Source organism: Podarcis melisellensis, assembly GCF_964234715.1.
Source record: "Podarcis melisellensis genome assembly, chromosome: 7".
NCBI classification, from domain to species: domain Eukaryota; kingdom Metazoa; phylum Chordata; class Lepidosauria; order Squamata; family Lacertidae; genus Podarcis; species Podarcis melisellensis.
The window spans coordinates 10,961,108-10,975,962 of NC_138539.1; the positions used below are offsets into that span (position 1 = coordinate 10,961,108).

At 43.7% G+C, this 14,855-nt stretch overlaps 2 protein-coding genes across 3 annotated transcripts in view; both read left to right on the plus strand.

Moving 5' to 3' along the window:
- Positions 1–3,366, plus strand: part of HHLA1 (HHLA1 neighbor of OC90) — a 41,740-nt gene extending 38,374 nt beyond the window's left edge. The window contains exons 17-18 of the mRNA XM_081919097.1: positions 413–495; positions 3,159–3,366. Of these exons, the coding sequence (XP_081775223.1) occupies positions 413–495; positions 3,159–3,202 (127 nt within the window). The 3' untranslated portion in view covers positions 3,203–3,366. The remainder of the gene's footprint in view (positions 1–412; positions 496–3,158) is intronic.
- A 6,948-nt stretch (positions 3,367–10,314) lies between these two features.
- OC90 (otoconin 90) overlaps positions 10,315–14,855 on the plus strand; it is a 32,197-nt gene continuing 27,656 nt past the window's right edge. For both annotated transcript variants that reach the window (XM_081918845.1, XM_081918846.1), the window contains exons 1-3: positions 10,315–10,528; positions 11,892–11,959; positions 14,025–14,090. In XM_081918845.1, coding sequence (XP_081774971.1) covers positions 11,911–11,959; positions 14,025–14,090 — 115 coding nt within the window. In that variant the 5' untranslated portion in view covers positions 10,315–10,528; positions 11,892–11,910. The remainder of the gene's footprint in view (positions 10,529–11,891; positions 11,960–14,024; positions 14,091–14,855) is intronic.

Consider the following 14,855-nt stretch of genomic DNA (forward strand, 5'->3'; position numbering starts at 1 on the left):
GGAAGTTCAGACCTATACAATTATAGCAAAGAGTTTTCAACACACAGAATGCTGGATTCTGTTGGATATAGAGGTCCCTCTGCCCGCTTCCTCAAGAGCTCTAAGCTTGGGCTGTATTGTCCCATAGCCACAGTTAGCTATAAAAGATGATACAGTCCAGGTTTTTCCAGGTACTGGATTGCCCCAAGATTCATGTCTTGCCACTCACTGACTGGAAATACCAAACTCACATTTTATGACTGAAAAGTCATGGAGTACATCTCCAATGTTATAGTTGCTGCTGCCGCCTTTGTTCTTATGACCCTGCCATGAGTTTGTATGGTGGTTCTGTGTGATTGTGGAATGACTAGATGATCAGATCTTATTCTAACCAATATTGTATTGATCTTGTGATTCTGGTTAAATTTTTTAGGTACTGTATTGAAAACTATTCCTGGTTCTTGAAAAATGCAACATACATCTGTGAAAAAGTCAAGAGGGCTGCCCATTCAAGGAGTAAGTAGATGTTCCTCAATGGTGTTTCATAATCTTTTCTTTCTCAAATATAATGGGACAAATTTTCAACCGGCTCGCAGGATTTTGGGGATGTGGCCTTGAAATGGAAAATATTAAGACTAAATTAATTGCATTAATATTAAGACTTAATCAATAGGATATGGTTAGCCATGACTAGTTGTTCCACAATGACCTTCAGTGGGACATCAGTGAGAGGAACTTAATCCAGGTCCATCCTAATGGTTCTACCGGCTAGTAGCCATGGGTAGACCTTGGACTAGGCAGCAGACATTAGTTTTCAACAAACAAGTAGACCTGGTGTTCAGCTCTTTTCCCAGCTGCAAATGGAAACCAGATTTCCTCCTTTTTCACAAGATTGCAGGAGAGCTTGCAGGGACCATAAACTTGAATTGCCTAGGCTTGCCTCCCTTTCCCTTGGACAAAATCTATCTCCTTTCCCACTACCCTTCTGTGATTACAGGACAGGATAGCTTGACCACAGCTGTCCATGCACTGGCAACCTCAAGTCTGGATTAACATACAAGGCCCTTAACAGCACCAGGTTACTTAAGAAACCATCATAGACCCAGTAGGGTTTATACTTCACTTCCTGAAGTCCCTAAAACATCAGAAGCCTGATCCACAGCAACTCAAAACAAGACTTTCACTGTGACTTCCCCTGTTTTGTGGAACAGCATCTCTGTTGAGATCATACAGGTATTCACTACCTGTACTTTCTAGAAACTACTGAAGTAATTTTTTTATTTTGACAGGTTTTTCCATCTTGGTGTAGTAATAATAATAATTTTATTATTTATACCTTGCCCATCTAGCTGGGTTTCCCCAGCCACTTCATTAGGCATTCCTTTTGTATTGTTTAAAAAACCTGTCTCTGCCCCTTTTGGGGTATTGTTTTAAAATTGCTTTTAATTGTTGTTATGGTATGTTCGTAAATAGCCTTGAGACTGATTCGAAAGGCTATTCAGAAATGGATGACAACAATACAATACTTTGTGCTTTTGCACATAATGTTTTCAAAGTGGCTTGCTCCCAGATGACTTTACTTAGGTAACTTTATCTACAGCCTTGACAGTCCATCACTCCATCCTTGAAGCGGGGGACTAATGCTCACAGGGACATACGAAGCAGCCTTGCACTGAGTCAGACCATCTAGCTCAGCACTGTATACTGGTTGAGGTTCTTCAGGGTTTCATGGAGGGCTTTCTTGCAGATCTTTCTGGGGATGCTGGGAACTGAACCTGGGGCGTTCTGCCTGCAAGGCAGATGCTGTATCATAGAGCTATGGCCTTCCCCATCTTTCGGTTCCCAAGCTTCTCTTCCTCCAGCCCAGCTTGCTGTCCCTAACCTCTGGGTAGAAGGATGGAAGGAAGGAGGGGAGCATGGGTGGCGCACAAAGAGGAAGCACACACAAGCTCATTTAGCTCCTCACCTTCCTAAGTGATTGCTTATGAGTGGTAGACCCCTGCCATACGGAATATTGCACTTTGCACATGCTCAAGGCACTCAGGAGGTAGAACCAAAGGAGGGTAGTGGGTGGAAGAAGAGGTTGTTTTTTTAAAGGGTGCCATCGAAGCCACAATTTTGGGAGTGGGAACCATTGCTATATATTAAATATATGCAAATAAGAGAAGACTGAGAGGTAATATGAGAGCCATCTTCCATTATCTGAAGGGCTGTCACATGGAAGATGGAGCAAGCTGGCTTTCTGCTGCTCCAGAGCATAGGACTCAAACCAATGGATTCAAGTTTCAAGAAAGGAGATTCTGACTAAACATTAGGAAGAACTTTCTGTGGGAATGTTCAAGGATGCAGGAGAGGATATATTGTTTGATTATAGCCTTTCCAACTTGTGTTAACAAGCTCACAATTTAGCAGAGTAACATTCCCCTTTTTAAACTCTCAGCGGATGTGCTTGCTCAGGCTCGCTAAAGCCTCTATAATAACTGTTCTGGTATTTCCCCCTTATTCCCTCATAAAAAATAAGGCATGACACAGTCTTCTATAAAAGTATGAAAAGAGTTTACTCACATTCTGTTCACAATCAGATCCCAGAAGGCAGACTTAGCTTAGAAAAGTTACATACACCTGGAAACTATCCCATAAGGAGATAGTCCCTTTGTCCTCTCTTGGCTGGAGGCTGGAGGCCAAGAGAGCATCTTTGGCTAAGCAGATGTTGCTTCTTTGATGAAAGTAGTCATAGAGAGAGAGATGGTGGCCAGTCCTATGCATTCGTTATCTGCACAGGTGAGGCCACACCCACCTCTAGTCACATGCAGAGGAAGTTTGTCCCAGCCCAGAAGGAAACAGGAAGTTTACCTGCTGGCTGGACAAACATTCCTCCCCATGTGTAAACATGCTCACTCTAGGAATGTTGAATTTGACTGCTCTTGTGTTTCACATCTAACACTTTCTAACAGTAGGAGCTGTTCAACTGTGGAACAGACTCCCACAAAAGGTGATGAAGCCTTATTCCTTGGAGGTTTTTAAGCAGAGGTTGGATCACCAACTGTCAGGGGTTCTTCAGCTGTGATTACAGCACCCCAGGGGGCTGGATCAGAGGAACCTTTGGGTTCCTTCCAACTCTACATTTCTATGATTCTAAGATTGTTAAGAGTTTCCTCTTTCCCCTTTTCCTTTTTCAGCTTTAAAGCAAAAATGCCTTGCAAGCATTTGCAGAGCTATTTAAAGCCCGAAGAGGAGTCATTGGTAAGAAGAAGACTCACACAAACACTTAGACTTCATCCCATTATCCAGGGCAAGAAATCACTGCTGGGTATGAAGAAGAAGAAGAAGAAGAAGAAGAAGAAGAAGAAGAAGAAGAAGAAGAAGAAGAAGAAGAAGAAGAAGAAGAGAGGAGAAGAGAGGAGAATGAGTTTTCCCCTGTAGTAGGTTAGAATATTTTCCATTCCAAGCACTGATTAAATGAACTGTAATAATAGGAGGTGGAACTCAAGCATGAAACTAAACTTAAATGATTTTTTTTTTTACATTGTACTTCTTAAAGTGTAATCATTAGTATTGTTGCGGGTGCATGTTGAGGGTTGTTAACTGTGGTAAACCAGCTCTGAATAAACATATGTTCAAGAATTAGATTGTGATAAAATCTTGGAGAACTTTTTTTATTATGAAATGGCATATATTTGACTGAATTGATATGAAACCTATTGCTGTTTCATATCACGTGCAGTATACAAAGAACCTGCTTTAACAATGAGTAGACCATTGGTCCAGCGAGCTCTCAAGGGTTTCAGACAGGAGATTTCCTCAGACCTGCCTGGAGATACTAGTGATTGAATCTGGAACCATTCCATGCTCTGCCACTGAGTTATGACCCTCCCTGGGACTGTGTGATTTAAATGTGACTTGTGGTGTGAATGGGCAATTGCAGATAAAACTTCTTCTTGTTGTTGTTTAGTCATTTAGTCGCATCTGAGTCTTCATGACCCCATGGACCAGAGCGCACCTGGCACTCCTGTCTTCCACTGCTTCCCGCAGTTTGGTCAAACTCATGTTCGTAGCTTCGAGAACACTGTCCAACCATCTCGTCCTCTGTCGTCCCCTTCTCCTTGTGCCCTCCATCTTTCCCAACATCAGGGTCTTTTCCAGGGAGTCTTCTCTTCTCATGAGGTGGCCAAAGTCTTGGAGAGTCAGCTTCAGGATCTGTCCTTCTAGTCAGCACTCAGGGCTGATTTCCTTCAGAATGGATAGGCTTGACCTTCTACATCCTAAAGATGGCATTAGCAGACACACCGCTGTGCCTCTAGGTGGTGCTAGACAAGCAGGCCCAACTGTTTTGAGTGAGGGGGCGGAGTTAAGGCTCTGTGCCAACCCCACAATGGAGAAAGTAGTGTAGATCTTCACAGGCCACAGAGCATAGGATTGGGGGCGGGGAGATTGGTGGCTTCTCATTTAATACTGGGCGAGATATCATCTTGGTTGGAAACCTGTTTCCTAGGAAAGTTTATGTCAAGCTTGAAATGCATTGCCCACCCATGTACCCAAAGGACCCAAGCTGTTGAGCTCATTCCTAGAGCATCACTTCATGAGCTGCTGCATAGGAAAAAGGAGGCCGGCCACCTGAGCAGACTTTCCCCATGGCCATCTCAGACAGGTGCAGGAGAGCTAACAGAAGGAGAAGAATTTGATGGTTTCAGGGCTGTTGTGACCTCTCATTTCACCCCAGCTCCTTCATCCTAAGAGGAAGTAAAACACACATTTTTGCAAGCAATTTTCTGCTACGTCACGAGTCCCACCTTTGCATGCTGTTTTTGTGGATCTGTGCATTTTAATGCTGACTTCCTCCCCCGATATATATACATACTGTGGTACCACGGGTTAAGAACTTAATTCATTCTGGAGGTCCGTTCTTAACCTGAAACTATTCTTAACCTGAGATACCACTTTAGCCAATGAGGCCTCTTGCTGCCACTCCACCACCGGAGCACGACTTCTGTTCTCATCCTGAAGCAAAGTTTATTTTGATTTACCTTCAACCTGAGGTACCATTTCTGGGTTAGCGGAGTCTGTAACTTGAAGCGTATGTAACCTGAGGTACCACTGTACTTGCACACTGCATTGCAACATTCTGAGAAGTCTAAATTCTGATGGGGGGGGGAGGCATCCCATGAGTCCCAGGTTTGTGGTGCCACACTTTTGGCCCTGCCTCCATGTGTTAGTGTGGCCATCTGCAAAGTCGAAAAGGCCATGCACAAGCAGCTGCTACCACACCCTGAGTGTTTTTGCCTGGCTGGAATGTGTCCTTGGAATCAACACTGCTTGTTTGCCTGAACAGAGAGCAGAGAGGTGCATATGTATGTGTCTGTGTGCAGAAACGCCCCTATTGTGCAAAGGTGACATTTGCATTTGTTGCTCCACCGACTCTTGCCTCTGGCTCCTCCCACCACTGGCCCCTGGAAGATTGCCCAGAAGGAAATATGGCCCTCAGGATGAGAAAAGTGCACTACCCTTGTCTGATGTACTTGCAGTCAACCATTTTTAATGTGTAGATGTCTGGAGCAGCTTTCCTCAACATAATGATCTCAATAAGTTTGCGACTATAGTTTACATCAGACCCAGCCAGAATGACTGGTGGTCAGGGATGGTGGCAGTTGCAGTCCAGAACAAGAAGAGGATCACAGGTTTTCAAGGATGGTCTAGAAGGCTTTAGATCATGGATAACAGAGTTGGAAGGGGATCATTTAGTCCAGCCCCTTTTGCCCAACGTGAGGCATGAACCGATGACCCTAAAATTAAATGTCTCATGCTCTACTGGATGAGCCAAAAGGACACTTGGCAGCGGTGAGATTCTTTTTTTCTTTTCCTTTTTAATAATAATTTTTATTAGTTGTCAATTACAATCCAATAATAGCCTCATTATAATAATATCAATGTATAATACAATCATTAATACCAATCATTCAAATACCGAATTATGTAATTTAGATAAAGTGGCCCCCCCATGCTAGATTGGATGAATTGATTATTTGCTTAATTTCTGCGTTCCAAAATTTTATTGATTTCCATTACATACCGGTCATAATAATCCCTTATACAACAACTGCAATATTAATAACTTTTATTCGTGTTGACACATTGAATGATTTATAAAGTTACAAGTGAGGCACTCAAACGATATCCTTGTTCTTCCTGGGTGTGGCAATTATTCTATCCATGGTGTTTCTTCTAGTCCTTGTAAGATGTTATGTGTTTCTTTCTCCCGGTTGCCTTGGGCAGAGCTGATATCCCATCATATCCCATTGGATTCAAACCCATGACTCTGGAGAGACTGGACCCTAAATCCAGTGCCTTAGACCGCTTGGCCACATTACCTTAGAGAAATGGGAGGGAATGTGCCTAATACAGGGGTGGGACCAGGAGTGTGCCCCCAGATATGCCTTCTACGTGCGAATCACACATGAAAGGTGCTATGGTGGAGTAGCAATTTGAACCAGGGTCTACCCAGCCCCAGGGATGTGGGTGGCGCTGTGGGTTAAACCACAGAGCTTAGGACTTGCCAATCAGAAGGTTGGCGGTTCGAATCCCCGCAATGGGGTGAGCTCCCGTTGCTCGGTCCCTGCTCCTGCCAACCTAGCAGTTCGAAAGCATGTCAAAGTGCAAGTAGATGAACAGGTACCGCTCCAGCGGGAAGGTAAACGGCGTTTCCGTGCGCTACTCTGGTTCGCCAGAAGCGGCTTAGTCATGCTGGCCACATGACCCGGAAGCTGTACGCCGGCTCCCTTGGCCAATAAAGCGAGATGAGCGCTGCAACCCCAGAGTCGGACACGACTGGACCTAATGGTCAGGGGTCCCTTTACCTTTACCTATCCAGCCCCAGGCAAGCCCTCTAATCACTGTAGCACACTGGTGTTCTTGCATAGGGAGATAAACAGCACATCCACACCGAACTTTTAAAGTACTTCAAAAGCCCACAGCTTTCCCCGAATAATGCTGGGAATGGTAGTTTGTCATGGGTGCTAAAAATTGTAGCTTCACGAGGGGATAAACTACAGCTCCCAAGGTTCTTTGGGGGAAGCCGTGTGACTTAAATATACTTTATTTTTAAAAAATAAATTTATTTATTTAATTTTCCAAATTAATATTAACATTCACATAGTAACATAATATATAAAATCAAGATTCCAAAGAATCCCTTGGACTTCCTTCCTCCCTTTTATGCATCTTATTGTTAATAATAATAATAATAATAATAATAATAATAATAATAATAATAATAACAATAATAATTTATTTATACCTCGCCCATCTGGCCACTCTGGGCGGCTTCCAACAGAATATTAAAATACAATAGTCTATTAAACATTAAAAGGGCTGCCTTCAGATGTCTTCTAAAAGTCTGGTAGTTGTTGTTCTCTTTGACATCTGGTGGGAGGGCGTTCCACAGGGCGGGTGCCACTACCGAGAAGGCCCTCTGCCTGATTCCCTGTAACTTCGCAGTGAGGGAACTGCCAGAAGGCCCTCAGCGCTGGACCTCGTTTTCCGGGCAGAATGATGGGGGTGGAGACGCTTCTTCAGGTATACTGGACCGAGGCCTTTCCTTAATCCTTTCCTTCTGCATCTTTTATATTTATCCAAACTTTTGTATCTCCATTATGTCCATAGTTCATTGTTGCATTAGAAGTGTTATTCCAATCCCATAAATTATAAATTTTCCCCATCCCTTATTGAAGTCTTGGTCTTCTTTAGAAGTCCTTCAAACGTATGATGTGTATAGGACCTATCTGCTCAGTTTGCAGCTTGCCTTCGCAGAATGTTGTGAGAGAGTCTAGATTCCCCTGCTAAGGAGATCAATTGAACATTATTACCCCCTGCTACTGTGGAATTATAACTTCCCGCCCAGGCGCTCCAAGTGCTCCTTGAATATTTCTGCCTGTTTATTTAAAATGCATATCCCGCTTTTCCATTCTGAGGACGCACAAAGTAGCTAATAACAGTTAATTTAAAAAACAACAACCCACAATCAAATACAATGAAGAATAATGTCTCAGGAACACATAGCAAGAGATGGGATGCATTAGTCACAAAGGTGACTGGAGCAAAAGAATTCAAAGCAGTTTAAAAAGCGATCTATGAGCAGGAGAGTAAGATTTAAATTAGCAAACAACAATATGCCAGTCCTGGTGAAATAGCATCACCAGGTTCAGGGAACATGTGGCTTTCCCAATGATGCTGGCCTTCAACTCCCATCAGTCCCAAGCAGCGTGGCCAATGGTCAGAGGTGATGGAACTTGTCGTTCAGCAAACATGTGCAGGGCTTCTGGTCCCCCTCCTCTGCTATAGCCAAATGCGCAGGTCAGTTCTGTGTCCAGGGCAGCTGTTTACCAGCTCCATCTGGTACGCAGGCTGAGACTTATCTGCCCACGGACTGTCCTGCCAGAGTGGTGCATGCTCTAGTTATCTCTCGCTTGGACTACTGCAATGCGCTCTATGTGGGGCTACCTTTGAAGGTGACCTGGAAACTACAACTAATCCAGAATGCGGCAGCTAGACTGGTGATTGGGAGCGGCCGCTGAGACCACACAACACCGGTCTTGAAAGACCTACACTGGCTCCCAGTACATTTCCAAGCACAATTCAAAGTGTTGGTGCTGACCTTTAAAGCCCTAAACGGCCTCGGTCCAGTATACCTGAAGGAGTGTCTCCACCCACATCGTTCTACCCGGACACTGAGGTCCAGCTCTGAGGGCCTTCTGGCGGATCCCTCACTGCGAAAAGCCAAGGTACAGGGAACCAGGCAGAGGGCCTTCTCGGTAGTGGCACCCGCCCTGTGGAATGCCCTCCCACCAGACGTCAAAGAGAAAAACAACTACCAGATGTTTAGAACACATCCTGTTTAGGGAAGCTTTTAATGTTTAATAGGTTATTGTATTTTAGTGTTTTGTTGGAAGCTGCCTAGAGTGGCTGGGGAAACCCAGCCAGGTGTGCGGGGTATAAATAATAAATTATTATTATTTAAATGGCAGAAGCACAACAGGAAAACAGCAGACTAAGCCTCCCAGGAGAGGGAGCTCCACAGTTTTGGTGCCACAACCAAAAAGACCCTGCTCTGCATAACTAGTGATGCCTAGGAAGTCCTCCAACAAGGGGCTTCCAACCAAGGTCTCTCTTTTGCTGGTACAGCGAATCTCACAGTGCAGGGGTGGAATGGGAGTGGAAACAGTGGCGGATCGTGGCCTCTCAAATTTAAGTGGCGCCCTGTGTGACGCGAAAATCTGCTTCCAACCCCTCTCAGCTTCCGTTGAACTTCATAGTTGCGGCGCCTGCTGCAGCACCCCAGAAGCTCTGTGCTCCCTGCCGTTGTTGGAAAGATGAGTTTTTTAAAAGGAGGTGTGTTGCAGGTCAGTGGAGATGAATTGCTTGGCCTTTTTGGTTGTGGCTCTTTGGCACACATTTACCAGAGAAGCCTACTCTCCCCACTACCTTCCATTGCCTAATGGCATTTGACGAAGACCTGGCTCTTCAAGAAAGCTTTTTGACTTTTCTTTGTAGCAGTCCGTTTATGCTTTTTTGATTATCGTTTATTTTTTATTTTTTAAAAAAAACCTGTGATCCACTTTGATTTCCTGTCCTAAAAAAAGTGGGGCAATTTTTTCATACATGTGTATCTCTATCTATCTATCATCTATATCTATCTATCTATCATCTATCTATCTATATCTATCTATCTATCTATCTATCTATCTATCTATCTATCTATCTATCTATCTATCTATATATCATCTATCTATCTATCTATCTATCTATCTATCTATCTATCATCTATCTATCTATCATCTATCTATCTATCTATCTATCTATCTATCTATCTATCTATCATCTATCTATCTATCTATCTATCATCTATCTATCATCTATCTATATCTATCTATCTATCTATCTATCATCTATCTATCTATCTATATCTATCTATCTATCTATCTATCTATCATCTATGTATCTATCTATCATCTATCTATCTATCCATCATCATCTATCTATCATCTATCATCTGCCTGTCCCCAACCTACACTCCCTAAAGACCCTTTAATGTTTTTTTCCCCAACACTCTCTGTCCTTTTCAACACTTGGAGAAACCAGGGGCTCCAAATCAGTCTAGATTTTCACCTGTCTCTCAACATGGAACATTGTCTCTTATTAAGTTCTTACCGCCACTGTCACGTGACTTGGCAGGAGAGGGATAACAGAGGGGCAATTGTTGTTTAATTACAACAGGGCCTGTATTATTCCGGCAACTCACAGTCCCCTGGGGAGAAGGCCTATTTAATATAGCCCCAGGTATATAAATGATCTATAATGTTAAACCTCGCCGCGGCGAGCATTGTGACCTGCACAAACCTCATGAAAGGGCCGATTGAGAAAGCTTAAAGTGGGGTTGACGAAGAAAGTGGTCACATGGGCGAGGGGGGATAGCCAAGCAAGTATAAATCACTAAGCCCTAACCTTCTTTAAAGGCCATTTCCTCCTTCCCATCTCCTTTAGAGCAATATCCCTCAAGGTAAGTTGTGCACTTTTGGTTGGAAGGGGATCTTACGCGATGATGAGCGGATCTGAACTGGCACCCTGATCTTAAAGCAGTTGACTTGGAAGGATGAAGGCTCCAGTGACTGTAAGGGGACAAGGCAGCCGTCCTCAGCATGCAGACTTGAATTAGTCCAGTTGAACCCAGTGAGATAACTTCTTCCAAAGAATTATGTGCAGGATTGCACTTTAGGGATGGCCAGATCTGTCGATTTCAGTTTCTGATTTTTCTAGTTGCTAGTTCTCCACATTTCACATTATTATTATTATTAAAAAGTCTTCATGGAAATCACCAGCATTTTTAGTACAAAACTCTCCTAATTTGCACATTTTTGTAAGGCAATTTTCCTTACATATCATGCTTTTGGCATGGTATTTTCACTATATATGTATATGTACTGCTTTTGCATTTATTTGGCTGGAGATTCTGCATTTGGAGAAGTGAGAATTTCAAAGGGGTGGTTGTGTTTCAGTTCGTGTATTAATTCATAAGGTACCAGTTAGGTTGGTCTGCCTCTCAATGTGACCTGAATCGAATTTCTCCTCCATCCCTGATTTGCATTGCACTTTACCTTTGAAGCAGAAGGTGTGATTTATATTCTAATCATGTGTGCAGCATGATCCTATGTGTGATGAAAACTCAGAAGGAGGGTCAGGGATCCAAGCAAGGGTTGATGTGGAAGAAAGTGGTTGATGTAGTCACAAAATTGTTTTGGGTTTTTTGAATTGGATGGGCCCTTGGAGTAGGGTTGCCATATTTCAGAAAGTGAAAATCCTTTCTGACAAAGTTGTTGAGCTTTTGAGCTACGTATTTCTTTTAGGAAATTCTTCGGAAATGGGCTGCCTTATGTCTGGATTTTCCCAGGCATTGCTTCCTACTGCTGTATTCCGTCTATAGCAACCCTACCTTGGAGGTTCTTGAGGTAGCAATTGTAGATAAGAGATTTGTTGATCTCAAGAGGTCTGCTGAAATTTGAAATTCTGCCCCTGTGTGTCCAACCCACTTTTTCCCACACTATTTGATTTTTTTTTTTAAAAAAAATCTTTATAGTCTCCCCCCCCCCTTTTCATGAACAGAAAAGCTCTGCTTTTATTCTCTCCTTGTGTGAGCAATTATTTCCACAGACAAGCTGACTGTTGCATCACCGTTGCCAGTTCTTAGGCTCCTATGCTGGAAACACTTTCAGGGACTAATATTATCTTTTGTCGTTGAATAGTGGAATGTAGGAATGTACTGAGGAGACATAAATAATCTGATGGCTTTTCAATGGGGCAGCTATATTGTATTACCTTCAAAGGAAATACGCACGCCCACTCTAACATTTTACTTAATTCACCAGGCAAGATTCCTGAAAAGCAATGGTGGTTATTCTCCTGGTGAATATGTTGATGGTATTGCATAGTGGTGGTAAGTGGAAAATAATGTTCCTGTTTCTCAAGCTCTATTCATCATTTTGTATGGACGTTTTGCGTCCAGCGTGTCTCAAGAACTGTTTACCCTATAAGCTCTTACAGCAGAATTTCCCAGCCTTGTATCCACAGATTTGGTCAGGTTGAATATTCCTTTATCCATGGACATTGACCATGTTTAATGGGGATTATGGGAGCTGGAACGTTTGGAATACCATTACAACATCTGGGGACTCAAGGTTAGGGAAGGCTGCTCTATAGTAAGAAATGATGATGATGATGATAAAACACATTTAGGTACATACAACTCTGATCCTAAATCTCCACTAACTTGTGGGACATCTCTGGGAGAAGAAAGGGCTAAGGAGGAAACCTTACACAAATCTGGGGTGGATGGTGCCTTGTACGTCACCTTCCTGCAACGCCTGCAGCCCAGCTGGTGCAAAATGTCTTGTTCTGCTTTCCTTTGGACCACATCAATGAGGCCGAGAGGGGGGTCTTGTCATTTGGGCAGCCCAGGGCCTCCATGAACACTGCCCAGGCTTGCATCCCGGGAAGGTCACTTCAGTACTGCTAAGACAGCTGTAAGACCTTTAAAGCCCTAAACGGCCTTGGCCCAGTATACCTGAAGGAGCGTCTCCACCCCCATTGTTCTGCCCGGACCCTGAGGTTCAGCTCCGAGGGCCTTCTGGCAGTTCCCTCACTGCGAGAAGTAAAGCTACAGGGAACCAGGCAGAGGGCCTTCTTGGTAGTGGCGCCCGCCCTGTGGAACGCTCTCCCACATGTCAAAGAGATAAACAACTACCTAACATTTAGAAGACAACTGAAGGGAAGTTTTTAATGTGTGACATTTTTGTGTATTTTTAATCTTTGTTGGAAGCCACCCAGAGTGGCTGGGGAAACCCAGCCAGATGGGCGGGGTACAAATAAATAATTATTATTATTATTATTATTATTATTATTATTATTATTATTATTAACCCTGGAGGCTCACTCCATTGTCTCTTGAGACAGGTGGATGCCAACAGGTGATGAACACATGACAAGGTTGCAATCCTCTGCAGACGTATCCATAAGTAGGCCTAGATGAAGTCAGTAAAACCCACCTCTTTCTGAGTAGAACAGAAAGATCAAGCTGTCAGCCAAACAGTAAAATAAAATAACTATACAGTAATTAGATTTTTTTTTAAAAAAAATTATCAGATCAATGCATCGGCTGCTGAGAGATGTATCAGTTCCTTCTAACTTTTGGTAATAGCCCTATGTATTCCAATGGCCTGTGTATTTTCTGCTATACAGAAGTTGTGTAAGAAAAGAAGTCTCTGTTCACTTCAGTGGAGGGTTCAGTAGAGCGTCCCACCATGACAGTGAATGGCAAATTTCTCACAGCTATACGGAGCTGCTAAACCAAGTTAAAAGTCTACAGAAAATGTACTAAAATCCTACAAAAAACACAAGTGTAATTTTTTTCTTAAAGTGAATCAAACATTTTTGTAAATGTTGATTACGTTATAAATAATTCTTCCTCTGAGAAGATCCTTCCTACCTGTACTTTCTCACACCCATCCAAATTCCTGGGTAAGGTGATGTTTTACAGACTTATCCCCCGCCCCCCGCCCCCATTTCAGTGAAGCTGGTTGGAGTAAGGCGAAAATTGAACCTGGAAATTTGATCTTAGTGTCGCTGATGTGCAGATAATTCCCACCGATTTCAGAAAGAACCGACTTTGAAGTCTCCGCAACAGATGGCTGGGGTTATTATTATCTGTCGGATACATATGCCTTCAGATCTTCATATGCAACCTGGTCCTGGGTACACAACATACTTACACATTTTAAGTTCATCTTGAATTTCATTTTGGTGAATCTTTAATATATTAACAGCAAAGGTAAATGCAGAAAGTCAGCCAAGAGATATAGAGGAGAGGAGAGCAAGTAAGAGTTACACTTTGGATGTTACAATGGAGACCAACAAATGAGTCGACGAAAATTGGCTTCTGGTACTCTACTGATTAATCTTTCTGTTTTAATTTGTGCTCCTTCTGAACGGAACTGGTGAGACAGGAGGTCAAGGATCAGAGACACCAGCAATTCCAATGGATCTTCCACACGCAGCAGAAAGAGATCTAAGTAAGAAGCTCTTGTTCTGTATCTGTCCAGGAGCAACAGAACCTCTGAATATGGGGCATTGCATGTCCTCCTTGGCCACGTATTGCTGCCTAAACTGGCAATAGCTACTCCAGGTCTCAGGCAGGCTGTGATGGCTGGTGTCCAATGGGTAGGGCAGTTGCCAGGGAGACCAGCAGCAGGTGGCATCAATGACAGGCTGTGTGCAAGAAGGCAGGTAGGCATGGACCAGGTGAGGGCTCACTGAGGTTGCTGGGGCAGTGCCCCATTTTCTCTTAATGGGCCAAGTTCCACTGCAGGCAGGGGTTTCTCCCAACCAAAGGCAGCCCAGCCAATTTCGCCACCTGGGACAAAATGGAAATTGGCACCTCCTAGCACTCTGCCGTGCTCCACTTCTTCTGCTCCTGCTGTTCCCTAGCTCTTGCTGAACTTAAAGGAGCCAGAGAGCTCCTCAAAGTCTTGCTGCTTGCCTCGCTTCTCCTCCAGGGGCAGGGAAGACGAGCGGCAATGTTTCACGCTGGAACGCCTCCTTCTCAGCGATGGATGCAAAGGGTCAGGCGGGTCGAGTGCTGCCTCTTGCATTTCTGCCACCTGAGTGGCATGGGCCATGGGCCAGCTGTGTTTCCAGCTCTGTTGCCCTCTGGGATCTTCTCAACTGGAGATACCGTAGATGTAGGACTAGGGATACCGCAGGCATAAGACTGAACTTCTTGGACCATCTGTATGCAAAGTATGCACTGTCGCTAAACTATTGCCCCTTACCTGAAA